The sequence below is a fragment of the Pseudophryne corroboree genome, chromosome 11 (genome assembly GCF_028390025.1).
Source record: "Pseudophryne corroboree isolate aPseCor3 chromosome 11, aPseCor3.hap2, whole genome shotgun sequence".
NCBI lineage: Eukaryota > Metazoa > Chordata > Amphibia > Anura > Myobatrachidae > Pseudophryne > Pseudophryne corroboree.
Genome location: NC_086454.1, coordinates 352,528,040 through 352,543,206, shown reverse-complemented (window position 1 = coordinate 352,543,206; position 15,167 = coordinate 352,528,040). Strand labels below are relative to the sequence as shown.

Below are 15,167 nucleotides of genomic sequence, written 5' to 3'. Positions count from 1 at the left end.
AAGTAACCATGCTACTGGCCCTGGCTTCAGCCAGGAGAGTATCAGAATTGGCGGCTTTATCATATAAGAGCCCATATCTGATTTTCCATACGGACAGGGCAGAACTGCGGACGCGTCCTCATTTTCTGCCTAAGGTGGTGTCAGCGTTTCACCTGAACCAGCCTATTGTGGTGCCTGCGGCTACTAACGAGTTGGAGGATTCCAAGTTGTTGGACGTGGTCCGGGCATTGAAAATATATATTTCAAGAACGGCTGGAGTCAGAAAGTCTGACTCACTGCTTATATTGTATGCACCCAACAAGATGGGTGCTCCTGCTTCTAAGCAGACGATTGCTCGTTGGATTTGTAGCACAATTCAACTTGCACATTCTGTGGCAGGCTTGCCACAACCTAAATCTGTCAAGGCCCATTCCACAAGGAAAGTGGGCTCATCCTGGGCGGCTGCCCGGGGAGTCTCGGCATTACAACTCTGCCGAGCTGCTACTTGGTCAGGGGCAAACACGTTTGCAAAATTCTACAAATTTGATACCCTGGCTGAGGAGGACCTTGAGTTCTCTCATTCGGTGCTGCAGAGTCATCCGCACTCTCCCGCCCGTTTGGGAGCTTTGGTATAATCCCCATGGTCCTGACGGAGTCCCCAGCATCCACTTAGGACGTTAGAGAAAATAAGAATTTACTTACCGATAATTCTATTTCTCGTAGTCCGTAGTGGATGCTGGGCGCCCATCCCAAGTGCGGATTGTCTGCAATACTTGTACATAGTTATTGTTACAAAAAAATCGGGTTGTTATTTGTTGTGAGCCATCTGTTCAGAGGCTCCTACGTTTGTCATACTGTTAACTGGGTTCAGATCACAAGTTATACGGTGTGATTGGTGTGGCTGGTATGAGTCTTACCCGGGGTTCAATATCCTTCCTTATTGTGTACGCTCGTCCGGGCACAGTACCTAACTGAGGCTTGGAGGAGGGTCATAGGGGGAGGAGCCAGTACACACCATGTGATCCTAAAAGCTTACTTTTTGTGCCCTGTCTCCTGCGGAGCCGCTATTCCCCATGGTCCTGACGGAGTCCCCAGCATCCACTACGGACTACGAGAAATAGAATTATCGGTAAGTAAATTCTTATTTTCTAAAAAGTTACTGCTGGCGTACCCTTTCCCGCCAGAGGATAGGTCACGTTGGGAGATATCCCCTAGGGTGGATAAAGCGCTCACACGTTTGTCAAAAAAGGTGGCACTGCCGTCTTGGGATACGGCCACTTTGAAGGAGCCTGCTGATAAAAAGCAGGAGGCTATCCTGAAGTCTGTATAACACACTCAGGTACTATACTGAGACCTGCATTTGCCTCAGCATAAATAGTGCTGCTGCAGCGTGGTCTGATACCCTGTCAGATAATATTAATACCCTAGACAGGGATAATATTTTGCTAACATAGAGCATATTAAAGACGTTGTTTTATATATGAAGGATGCACAGAGGGATATTTGCCGGCTGGCATCCAGAATTAATGCAATGTCCATTCTGCCAGGAGGGTATTAGAGACCCGGCAGTGGACAGGTGATGCTGCCTTTAAAAGGCACATCTGCCTTATAAGGGTGAGGAATTGTTTGGGGATGGTCTCTAGGACCTCGTATCCACAGCAACAGCTGGGAAGAAAAACTTTTACCTCAGGTTTCCTCACAGCCTAAGAAAGCACCGTATTTTCAGGTACAGTCCTTTCGGCTTCAGAAAAGCAAGCGGGTCAAAGGCGCTTCCTTTCTGCACAGAGACAAGGGAAGAAGGAAAAAGCTGCACCAGACAGCCGGTTCCCAGGATCAAAAATCTTCCCCCGCTTCCTCTGAGTCCACCGCATGACGCTGGGGCTCCACAGGTGGAGACAGGTGCGGTGGGGGCGCGTCTCGGGAACTTCAGGGACCAGTGGGCTGGCCCACAGGTGGATCCCTAGGTTCTGCAAGTAGTATCACAGGGATACAGGCTGGAGTTCGAGGCGACTCCCCCTCGCCGTTACCTCACATCAGCCTTGCCTGCTGCCCTCGGAGAAAGGGAGGTAGTACTGGCGGCAATTCACAAGCTGTACTTCCAGCAGGTGAAATCAAGGTACCCCTCCTTCAACAAGGCCGGGGTTACTATTCCAAAATGTTGTGGTACCGAAACCAGACGGTTCGGTGAGACCCATTCTAAAATTGAAATCCTTGAACACTTATATACGCAGGTTCAATTTCAAAATGGAATCGCTCAGGGCGATTATTGCAAGCCTGGAGAATTTCATGGTATCACTGGACATCAAGGATGCTTACCTGCATGTCCCTATTTACCCTCTTCACCAGGAGTACCTCAAAATTGTGGTACAGGATTGTCATTACCAATTCCAGACGTTGCCGTTGGTCTGTCCCCGGCACCGAGGGTATTTACCAAGGTAATGGCCGAAATAATTATCCCGTACTTGGACGATCTCCTTATAAAGGCGAGGTCCAGGGAGCAGTTGTTCGTCGGAGTAGCACTATCTCGGGAAGTGCTACAACAGCACGGCTGGATTCTGAATATTCCAAAGTCGCAGCTGGTTCCTACGACGCGTCTACTGTTCCTGGGTATGGTTCTGGACACAGAACAGGATAAAAAGGGTTTTCTCCCGGAGGAGAAGTCCAAGGAGTTGTCGTCTCTAGACAGAGACCTCCTAATACAAATACAGGTGTCGGTGCATCAATGCACGCGAGCCCTGGGAAAGATGGTAGCTTCTTACGAAGTAATTCCATTCGCCAGGTCCCATGCAAGGATCTTCCAGTGGGATTTGTTGGACAAGTGGTCCGGGTCGCATCTTCAGATGCATCCGCGGATAACCCGGTCTCCAAGGGCCAGGGTGTCGCTGTTGTGGTGGCTGCAGAGTGCTCATCTTCTAAGGGGCCGCAGATTCGGCATACAGGACTGGGTCCTGGTGACCACGGATACAAGCCTTCGAGGCTGGGGGGCAGTCACACAGGGAAGAAACTTCCAAGGATTATGGAAAAGTCAGGAGACTTCCCTACACATAAATATTCTGGAACTAAGGGCCATTTACAATGCCCTAAGTCAGGCTAAACCCCTGCTTCAACACCGGCCGGTGCTGATCCAGTCAGACGGCGGTCGCTCATGTAAACCGACAGGGCGGCACAAGAAGCAGGATGGCGATGGCAGAAGCCACAAGGATTCTCCGATGGGCGGAAAATCATGTGTTAGCACTGTCAGCAGTGTTTATTCCCGGAGTGGACAACTGGGAAGCAGACTTTCTCAGCAGACACGACCTCCACCCGGGAGAGTGGGGACTTCATCCAGAAGTCTTCCAAATGATTGTACACCGTTTGGAAAGGCCACAGGTGGACATGATGGCGTCCCGCCTCAACAAAAAGCTACAAAGATATTGCGCCAGGTCAAGGGACCCTCAGGCGATAGCTGTGGACGCTCTGGTAACACCGTGGGTGTACCAGTCGGTGTATGTGTTCCCTTCTCTGCCTCTCTTACCCAGGGTAATGAGAATAATAAGAAGGAGAGGAGTAAGAACTATACTCATTGTTCCGGATTGGCCAAGAAGAGCTTGGTACCCAGAACTCCAAGAAATGATCTCAGAGGACCCATGGCCTCTGCCGCTCAGACAGGACCTGCTGCAGCAGAGGGCCTGTCTGTTCCAAGACGTACCGCGGCTGCGTTTGACGGCATGGCGGTTGAACGCCGGATCCTGAAGGAAAAGGGCATTCCGGAGGAAGTTACCCCTACGCTAATTAAAGCTAGGAAAGAAGTGAACGCAAACCATTATCACCGCATATGGCGGAAATATGTTGCGTGCTGTGAGGCCAGGAAGGCCCCAAAGGAGGAATTTCAGCTAGGTCGATTTCTGCACTTCCTACAGTCAGGGGTGACTATGGGCCTAAAATTGGGTTCCATTAAGGTCCAGATTTCGGCTCTATCGATTTTCTTCCAAAATAGAACTGGCTTCACTGCCTGAAGTTCAGACTTTTGTTAAGGGAGTGCTGCATAGTCAGCCCCCGTTTGTGCCTCCAGTGGCACCGTGGGATCTCAACGTGGTGTTGGATTTCCTGAAGTCGCATTGGGTTGAGCCACTTAAATCCGTGGAGCTACAATACCTCACGTGGAAAGTGGTCATGCTGTTGGCCTTGGCGTCGGCCAGGCGTGTATCAGAATTGGCGGCTTTGTCATGCAAAAGCCCTTATCTGATTTTTTATATGGATAAGGCGGAATTGAGGACTCGTTCCCAATTCCTTCCTAAGGTGGTATCAGTTTTTCATGTGAACCAACCTATTGTGGTGCCTGCGACTACTTGGGACTTGGAGGATTCCAAGTTACTGGACGTAGTCAGGGCCCTGAAAAGTATATGTTTCCAGGACGGCTGGAGTCAGGAAAACTGACTCGCTATTTATCCTGTATGCACCCAACAAGCTGGGTGCTCCTGCTTCTAAGCAGACTATTGCTCGCTGGATCTGTAGCACGATTCAACTTGCACATTCTGCGGCTGGACTGCCGCACCCTAAATCTGTAAAAGCCCATTCCACGAGGAAAGTGGGCTCTTCTTGGGCGGCTGCCCGAGGAGTCTCGGCTTTACAAATTTGCCGAGCTGTTACTTGGTCGGGTTCAAACATATTTGCAAGAGTCTACAAGTTTGATACCCTGGCTGAGGAGGACCTAGAGTTTGCTCATTCGGTGCTGCAGAGTCATCCGCACTCTCCCGCCCGTTTGGGAGCTTTGGTATAATCCCCATGGTCCTTACGGAGTCCCAGCATCCACTTAGGACGTCGGAGAAAATAAGATTTTACTCACCGGTAAATCTATTTCTCGTAGTCCGTAGTGGATGCTGGGCGCCCATCCCAAGTGCGGATTGTCTGCAATACTTGTTTATAGTTATTGCCTAACTAAAGGGTTATTGTTGAGCCATCTGTTGAGAGGCTCAGTTATTTCATACTGTTAACAGGGTATAGTATCACGAGTTATACGGTGTGATTGGTGTGGCTGGTATGAGTCTTACCCGGGATTCAAAATCCTTCCTTATTGTGTCAGCTCTTCCGGGCACAGTATCCTAACAGAGGTCTGGAGGAGGGTCATAGTGGGAGGAGCCAGTGCACACCAGGTAGTCCTAAAGCTTTCTTTAGTTGTGCCCAGTCTCCTGCGGAGCCGCTCCCCCCCCCCCCCCCCCCTCCCCCCCCCCATGGTCCTTTCGGAGTCCCAGCATCCACTACGGACTACGAGAAATAGATTTACCTGTGAGTAAAATCTTATTTTTTTACATTTTTGGGTGAAAACACATAGGATCCAAGAAAAGTTCCCTGACCTATGTGTTCTAAGATCCGCAATTGCAAAAAATGGGCCATTTTATTTGGGATTTTTTTCCCGCTTGCCTCAGGCAGGTGAAGAAAAAATAAGAATTTACTCACCGGTAATTCCATTTCTCGTAGTCCGTAGTGGATGCTGGGAACTCCGTAAGGACCATGGGGAATAGCGGGCTCCGAAGGAGGCTGGGCACTCTAGAAAGATTTATGACTACCTGGTGTGCACTGGCTCCTCCCACTATGACCCTCCTCCAAGCCTCAGTTAGGACACTGTGCCCGGACGAGCAGACATAATAAGGAAGGATTTAGAATCCCGGGTAAGACTCTTACCAGCCACACCAATCACACCGTACAACTCGTGATACTATATCCAGTTTGACAGTATGAAAACAACTGAGCCTCTCAACAGATGGCTCAACAATAACCCTTTAGTTAACAGTAACTATGTACAAGTATTGCAGACAATCCGCACTTGGGATGGGCGCCCAGCATCCACTACGGACTACGAGAAATAGAATTACCGGTGAGTAAATTCTTATTTTCTCTAACGTCCTAGTGGATGCTGGGAACTCCGTAAGGACCATGGGGATTATACCAAAGCTCCCAAACGGGCGGGAGAGTGCGCATGACTCTGTAGCACCGAATGAGAGAACTCCAGGTCCTCCTCAGCCAGGGTATCAAATTTGTAGAATTTTGCAAACGTGTTTGCCCCTGACCAAGTAGCTGCTCGGCAAAGTTGTAAAGCCGAGACCCCTCGGGGCAGCCGCCCAAGATGAGCCCACCTTCCTTGTGGAATGGGCATTTACAGATTTTGGCTGTGGTATGCCTGCCACAGAATGTGCAAGCTGAATTGTACTACAAATCCAGCGAGCAATAGACTGCTTAGAAGCAGGAGCACCCAGCTTGTTGGGTGCATACAGGATAAACAACGAGTCAGTTTTCCTGACTCCAGCCGTCCTGGAAACATATATTTTCAGGGCCCTGACAACGTCTAGCAACTTGGAGTCCTCCAATTCACTAGTAGCCGCCGGCACCACAATAGGCTGGTTCAGGTGAAACGCTGACACCACCTTAGGGAGAAATTGGGGACGAGTCCTCAACTCTGCCCTATCCATATGGAAAATCAGATAAGGGCTTTTACATGATAAAGCCGCTAATTCTGACACTCGCCTGGCCGAAGCCAAGGCTAACAACATGACCACTTTCCACGTGAGATATTTCAGATCCACGGTTTTTAGTGGCTCAAACCAATGTGATTTTAAGAAACTCAACATCACGTTGAGATCCCAAGGTGCCACAGGAGGCACAAACGGGGGCTGAATATGCAGCACTCCTTTTACAAAAGTCTGAACTTCAGGGACTGAAGCTAGTTCTTTTTGAAAGAAAATCGACAGAGCCGAGATCTGTACTTTAATGGAGCCTAGTTTTAGGCCTATATCCACTCCTGCTTGCAGGAAATGCAGAAATCGACCTAGTTGAAATTCCTCTGTTGGGGCCTTATTGGCCTCGCACCATGCAACATATTTTCGCCATATGCGGTGATAATGCGTTGCCGTAACATCTTTCCTGGCCTTAATAAGCGTAGGAATGACTTCTTCCGGAATACCCTTTTCCTTTAGGATCCGGTGTTCAACCGCCATGCCGTCAAACGCAGCCGCGGTAAGTCTTGGAACAGACAGGGCCCCTGCTGTATCAGGTCCTGTCTGAGCGGTAGAGGCTACGGGTCCTCTGAGAGCATCTCTTGAAGTTCCGGGTACCACGCTCGTCTTGGCCAATCCGGAACCACGAGAATTGTGTTCACTCCTCGCTTTCTTATTATTCTCAATACCTTTGGAATGAGAGGCAGAGGAGGGAACACATAAACCGACTGGTACACCCACGGTGTCACTAGAGCGTCCACAGCTATCGCCTGAGGGTCCCTTGACCTGGCGCAATATCTTTTTAACTTTTTGTTGAGACGGGACGCCATCATGTCCACCTGTGGTTTTTCCCAACGGTTTACCAGCATCTGGAAGACTTCTGGGTGAAGTCCCCACTCTCCCGGGTGGAGGTCGTGTCTGCTGAGGAAGTCTGCTTCCCAGTTGTCCACTCCCGGAATGAACACTGCTGACAGTGCTAGTACATGATTCTCCGCCCATCGGAGAATTCTTGTGGCTTCTGCCATCGCCATCCTGCTTCTTGTGCCGCCCTGTCGATTTACATGGGCGACTGCCGTGATGTTGTCTGACTGGATCAGCACCGGCTGTTGTAGGAGCAGGGCTTTTGCTCGACTTAGGGCATTGTAGATGGCCCTTAGTTCCAGAATATTTATGTGAAGGGAAGTCTCCTGACTCGACCATAGTCCTTGGAAGTTTCTTCCCTGTATGACTGCCCCCCAGCCTCGAAGGCTGGCATCCGTGGTCACCAGGACCCAGTCCTGTATTCCGAACCTGCGGCCCTCTAGAAGATGGGCACTCTGCAGCCACCACAGTAGAGACACCCTGGTTCTTGGAGACAGGGTTATTAAGCGATGCATCTGAAGATGCGATCCGGACCACTGGTCCAACAGGTCCCACTGAAAGATTCTGGCATGGAACCTGCCGAAGGGAATTGCTTCGTAAGAAACCACCATCTTCCCTAGGACCCGTGTGCAGCGATGCACTGATACCTGTTTTGGTTTCAGGAGGTCTCTGACTAGAGATGACAACTCCCTGGCTTTCTCCTCCGGGAGAAACACTTTCTTCTGGACTGTATCCAGAATCATACCCAGGAACAGTAGCCGTGTCGTCGGAACCAGCTGTGACTTTGGGATATTCAGAATCCAGCCGTGCTGGTGCAGCACCTCCTGAGATAGTGCTACTCCCACCAACAACTGTTCCTTGGACCTCGCTTTTATTAGGAGATCGTCCAAGTACGGGATAATTAAAACTCCCTTTCTTCGAAGGAGTATCATCATTTCCGCCATAACCTTGGTAAATACCCTCGGTGCCGTGGACAGTCCAAACGGCAGCGTCTGGAATTGGTAATGGCAATCCTGTACCACAAATCTGAGGTACTCCTGGTGAGGATGGTAAATGGGGACATGTAGGTAAGCATCCTTGATGTCCAGGGATACCATGTAATCCCCCTCGTCCAGGCTTGCAATAACCGCCCTGAGCGATTCCATCTTGAACTTGAATTTCTTTATGTACGTGTTCAAGGATTTCAAATTTAGAATGGGTCTCACCGAACCGTCCGGTTTCGGTACCACAAATAGTGTGGAATAATAACCCCGGCCTTGTTGAAGTAGGGGTACCTTGATTATCACCTGCTGGGAATACAGCTTGTGAATTGCCGCTAGCACCGCCTCCCTGTCTGAGGGAGCAATCGGCAAGGCAGATTTTAGGAACCGGTGGGGTGGGGACGCCTCGAATTCCAGCTTGTACCCCTGAGATACTATTTGCAGGATCCAGGGATCCACCTGTGAGCGAACCCACTGATCGCTGAAATTTTTGAGGCGACCCCCCCACCGTACCTGGCTCCGCCTGTGGAGCCCCACCGTCATGCGGCGGACTTGGAAGAAGAAGCGGGGGAGGACTTTTGCTCCCGGGAACCTGCTGTTTGTTGCAGCCTTTTTCCCCTACCTCTGCCTCTGGACAGAAAGGACCCGCCTTTTCCACGCCTGTTTTTCTGGGTCCGAAAGGACTGAACCTGATAAAACGGCGCCTTCTTAGGCTGTGAGGGGACATGGGGTAAAAATGCTGACTTCCCAGACGTTGCTGTGGAAACTAGGTCCGAGAGACCATCCCCAAATAATTCCTCACCCTTATATGGTAACACTTCCATGTGCTTTTTTGAATCCGCATCTCCTGTCCACTGGCGAGTCCATAAGCCTCTCCTAGCAGAAATGGACAATGCACTTACTTTAGATGCCAGTCGGCAGATTTCCCTCTGTGCATCTCTCATATATAAGACTGAGTCTTTTATATGGTCTATGGTTAACAGGATCGTGTCTCTGTCTAATGTGTCAATATTTTCTGACAGTTTATCTGACCACGCAGCGGCAGCACTGCACATCCAAGCTGACGCAATAGCTGGCCTAAGTATAATGCCTGTGTGTGTATATACAGACTTCAGGATCGCCTCCTGCTTTCTATCAGCAGGTTCCTTGAGGGCGGCCGTATCCGGAGACGGTAGTGCCACCTTTTTAGACAAACGTGTGAGCGCTTTATCCACTCTAGGGGGTGTTTCCCAACGTGACCTATCCTCTGGCGGGAAAGGGAACGCCATTAGTACCTTCTTAGGAATTACCAATTTTTTATCAGGGAAAGCCCACGCTTCTTCACACACTTCATTTAATTCATCTGATGGGGGAAAAACTACGGGTAGTTTTTTCTCTCCAAACATAATACCCTTTTTAGTGGTACCTGTAGTTATATCAGAAATGTGTAACACCTCTTTCATTGCCTCAATCATGCAGTGAATGGCCTTAGTGGGCATCAGGTTAGACTCATCGTCGTCGACACTGGTGTCAGTATCAGTGTCGACATCTGGGTCTGCTTGAGGTAGCGGGCGTTTTAGAGCCCCTGACGACCCATGCGACGCCTGGGCAGGCACGAGCTGAGAAGTCGGCTGTCCCACATTTGGCATGTCGTCGATTTTCTTATATAGGGAGTCTATACGTGCACTCATTACTTTCCATAAGCCCATCCACTCAGGTGTCTGCCCCGCAGGGGGTGACATCCCTTCTAAAGGCATCTGCTCCGCCTCCACATCATTATCCTCATCAAACATGTCGACACAGCCGTACCGACACACCGCACACACACAAGGAATGCTCCGAATGAGGACAGGACCCACAAAAGCCCTTTGGGGGGACAGAGTGAGAGTATGCCAGCACACACCAGAGCGCTATATAATGCAGGGACTAACTGAGTTATGTCCCCTATAGCTGCTTTTTTATATAATATATATATTGCGCCTAAATTTAGTGCCCCCCCCTCTCTGTTTTTACCCTGTTCTGTAGTGTATACTGCAGGGGAGAGCCAGGGAGCTTCCTTCCAGCGGATCTGTGAAGGAGAAATGGCGCCAGTGTGCTGCAGGAGATAGCTCCGCCCCTTTTCCGCGGCCTATTCTCCCGCTTTTTTCCATATTCTGGCAGGGGTATTTTCCACATATATAGCCTCTGGGACTATATATTGTGGAGTTTTTGCCAGCCAAGGTGTTATTATTGCTTCTCAGGGCGCCCCCCCCCCCAGCGCCCTGCACCCTCAGTGACCGGAGTATGAAGTGTGTATGAGGAGCAATGGCGCACAGCTGCAGTGCTGTGCGCTACCTTGGTGAAGACTTATGTCTTCTGCCGCCGATTTTCCGGACCTCTTCTTGCTTCTGGCTCTGTAAGGGGGACGGCGGCGCGGCTCCGGGACCGAACACCAAGGACTGGGCCTGCGGTCGATCCCTCTGGAGCTAATGGTGTCCAATAGCCTAAGAAGCCCAAGCTGGCTGCAAGCAGGTAGGTTCGCTTCTTCTCCCCTTAGTCCCTCGCTGCAGTGTGTCTGTTGCCAGCAGGTCTCACTGAAAATAAAAAAACAAATCTATACTTTCTTTCTAAGAGCTCAGGAGAGCCCCTAGTGTGCATCCAGCTCGGCCGGGCACAAGATCTAACTGAGGCTTGGAGGAGGGTCATAGTGGGAGGAGCCAGTGCACACCAGGTAGTCATAAATCTTTCTAGAGTGCCCAGCCTCCTTCGGAGCCCGCTATTCCCCATGGTCCTTACGGAGTTCCCAGCATCCACTAGGACGTTAGAGAAATCCCAGATAAGTGCCGGTTTTCGGGGCTCATTAGACATCCCCCATAAAGGAGACTATGGGATGAACTGAGGGGGAGAGACCACGTTGGAGATCCCTGTACGAGGCTGACGACCGTACAGACATTGGGGGGTAATTGAGACTAGATCGCAGCAGCGGCAGCTATCGCAGTCTGAATTTTTAGTGGAGTGCGCACGTGCAGTGGGTGTTCTGCGCGTGCGCACCCCAGGAGCCCAGTGAGATGCTAAAAGCATCGCCAGGCAGAGGCGGTCACCGGGCGGGAGGGGGCGTGCCAACAGCGTTAGAAAGCTGTTGGCGGGGCATGGTCTGGACCACTGCGGGGGTGGGCCGCGGCGGCTGCGTGACGTCACACGCAGCCGCTGCGACCTGGGAGGCAGCGGGTAACCACCTGCCAGCGCGCAGGAGCTGCGCTGGCAGGGTGCTACTCAGCGGGTGCAAAACCATCGCCGCCGTGCAATGTTTTGCACCCTTGCAGGGGGTAGGGCCTGACACGCGGGGCGGACTAGTGCTAAACGATCAGGTCTGAATTACCCCCATTCTGCCATTAATGTTAGTAAATGTCAGTGTGCAGGGAAAGTAGAATCTATGGTGGTCATTCCGAGTTGATCGCTCGCTAGCAGCTTTTAGCAGCCGTGCACACGCTATGCCGCCTCCCACTGGGAGTGTATCTTAGCTTAGCAGAAGTGCGAACGAAAGGATTGCAGAGCGGCTACAAAGTTTTTTGTGCAGTTTTAGAGTAGCTCAAAACCTACTCAGCGCTTGCGATCACTTCAGACTGTTCAGTTCCTGTTTTGACGTCACGAACACGCCCTGCGTTCCCCTGCCACGCCTGCCTTTTTCCTGGCACGCCTGCGTTTTTTCGAACACCCAGGAACGCCCACTTCATGTCAATCACTCTGTGGCCAGCAATGCGACTGAAAAGCTTCACTAGACCCTGTGTGAAACTACATCGTTCGTTGTAATAGTACGTCGCGCGTGTGAATTGCGCCGCATATGCATGCGCAGAAGTGCCGTTTTTTTGCCTCATAGCTGCACAGTGAACGAATGCAGCTAGCGATCAACTTGGAATGACCACCAATGTGCAGGCAGAATTAAGCCCATATGCCGAATATATATTTATAATGAAAATAAACCCGACAAAACTGCTGATCTTCCAGAGGGTGTGCGTTATTGTACGGAACTGATTGGGTTATTTATTAATATTTGGTTTTATAGGTAACTATTTTTTTTTTCATATACCACGCCATATTATCTGTGTTACATGTGGTTTCTGCAAAAAAGGTTTAAATATTATCCCTAGGCTTAGACCACATCCAATCCGTCCAGATCTGCTGCATCCGGCCAGGCCCCTTTCTGTAACTCTGTATTACTGTGTACAGTATGTACGGTATACAGTCCTGCATCTCCTATAGTAAATTATAAGACTATTAGAAGCTGCCCAGTAATACTTCCACCACCATTGGAGTTTGGGGGTTATTCAGGTTGGATCGCAGTGTTGAGAAAATCACAAACGAGCATTTACATTCACAGTGCGATTGCATCCCGGAGAAGTGTCAGCGGCAGGCGTCGTGGGGACGGCAATTCGGGTTATTGGGGGAGTGTTCCGACCAACTCAGGCGTGGCCAGACCGTTTTCGGGGCGGCTCCATGACGTCACACGCAGCCGCTCCGATTGGGAAAAATGGCGGCGTACCGCCTGCATACTCTGCCTAGCTGCGGCTGCAGCAGGTCATCCACAATTGCTGCATCGCATCGGATTTTGGCCGCAGCCGCGGGGCGAGAGTTAGCATGCCAGGCGGCCTTGCCCTGCGCTGGGCGGCTCCAGCATGCTACAGAAGGGAGCGCAGATTCTGCAATCCGTGCTGAATGGGAACCTTAGGGGGTTACTTAGCTCGCATCGCAACGCAACATCCCTGTTCCAGGAGCTAATGCACACGCGCAGGTCCCGTCCTGCCTATACGCAGCCCGGCTAATGCAATTGCATTGGATGTAAACACCTCTACCTGTTTGACAGGCAGAGACGTTCTCGGGCGTGCCTGGGCGACGATGGACCATTGAGGTTGCGGCATGAGGAAAACGGGCGGGTCGGTGGCGGTTCCAGGGTGGCTGCGTGACATCAGAGCTCACTGTTTATACAGATGGCAACTACATGTTATTACGATCAGTTATATATTAGACTTTGTTATATCATCTGCATTATATTTATCATATGACTAGAAGTTTCCACTGCTCCCATGAAGCTCCCATACCCCCTCCTATAATGTTACACCACTTTTTTTTTTCTCTCTTCAGGGCGTTTGAAACACAGATGACGCGTCTGGAGGCGGAGTTTGTGAGACGAGAGGCTCCTCCTTCTTATGGGCAGCTCATTGCACAGGGACTTATTCCGCCAGTTGAGGACTTTCCGGCTGTCAGCGACTCACAAGTAATGTCCATTTAATCACCCGTTTTCACAATTAATTAAAAAAAGTAATTAACAGAACAGGTTTGCTTGATAAATCGGCATGGGTTATCCAGTACCGAAACTAGGATTTTAGTCACCTGGGGCAACATAGTAATTTGGCGGCCCCCTATTCTTTGCAGCAACCTGTGCCCTACCTCAGTCTGCCCCCCCCCCCCAACCTCTCCTGCCCGTATCACTGCAACAGCCTGTGTCTCTCCCCGCTATATCTCTGCAGCACCCAGCGGTGCAGGCTCTGGCCTACCCTCTGAAGACTACCCCCACAACGGCATGCTTCCAACTCATCACAGGTTTCCCGCTTTTGGTCTCCGGCTGTCTTGGCGCCCCCTCAAATCCGTCACCCGGGGCACACGCTATAGTGGCCACCTTTTAATCAACCCCATAGCACTTTCTTTCTAGAGCTAAACATTGTGCTGCTGGGAGAGGGGCCCTGCAATATTGCAGTCTCTTTATTTTAAATATTCTGTGGAGTAAGTGAAAAATAGCAAATACAGAAGATAGAGAAATGGGGCCTGTGTGTGTAACAATATGTACATGTGTCTAACTGAACAGCCACAGACTGGGAGTTATATAGTAGAAGGATCAGGGTACCCCAGCAGCACTATAGTCATGTGATGGTCACGCCAAATTGATGCAGGAAGATTGTGATGTCACAGACACTTTTATATGGAACAAAACTTCTACAAAGTTGTTAGAGCGTATTTTTAATTAGAATAATACGAAATGTTTTATACTATGAGGCTGATTATATATTGATTTGTATGTTTTATGAACAAGAGATTTCTTCTCCCAGGTTTCCATGCTACAGAACATTCGCACAGCAATGCGTCGGCAAATGAGACGGCATTCTTCCAGGAGGAACTCCTCCAGAAGGCGTTTGGGCCGCCTGTGGAACCGGTTATTTCACCACCCACGTGCCAGAGGGCAGATTCCTTTGCTGACATCATCCCTGCTGTCACAAGCACGATGCAGCGAAACGGACGTCGGCAGAAGTGAGGAGAACTGGCGTAGCCCGTCCTCGCCTCCGGAAAGATGCAACACGCACACGCAAACCGGCAACCAAGCGGGAGACTGCTCCGACCTGGTTGCCGACAATTTGCGCCATGAACTGGAAGCTGTGGAGCAGCTTCCGTTAAACGTTGTGCAGCAAGCTTGCTCGGAGCTGCAGGTGCAGCCAGAGGGGGAAACGTCTGTCGCACTCTCAGACTCTGAAAGTCTCTGCCACAGTTTTTATAACCCAGCCATAAGAGAAGATCCGGCAGTGACTCGTGGAGTTTCCATGCCGGCAGATCTCTCAGAAACATTTTACTTGGTGCCTCTATCAGAAAGGACTGCTACTGGTTCTAGCAGGTTAACCCAAAGCCATCAACACAACGAGGAACTTTTAAGATTGCCTTTGAAAAACACTGAACACTTAGACAGCTCAACGAATGTCCAAATTCAGGTGAACGAACAGCCTCATAGCTGCGTACCTTCCTGTCAGGAGGAGCCCTTGGGGGTACATGTCAATTACCACCACCCATCGGTACAGACCTCTCACCCCCTCTCGGAGAGTAGCACTAGTGATGACGAATCTTTATTGATATGCTAATGAAGTTGCCTACCACCGTA

At 50.4% G+C, this 15,167-nt stretch overlaps 1 protein-coding gene across 2 annotated transcripts in view; it reads left to right on the top strand.

Annotated features, from left to right (window-relative positions):
- The window catches only part of LRP3 (LDL receptor related protein 3), a 91,195-nt gene extending 76,028 nt beyond the window's left edge, over positions 1-15,167 (top strand). For both annotated transcript variants that reach the window (XM_063945989.1, XM_063945988.1), the window contains exons 6-7: positions 13,388-13,520; positions 14,350-15,167. In XM_063945989.1, the coding sequence (XP_063802059.1) occupies positions 13,388-13,520; positions 14,350-15,147 (931 nt within the window). In that variant the 3' untranslated portion in view covers positions 15,148-15,167. The remainder of the gene's footprint in view (positions 1-13,387; positions 13,521-14,349) is intronic.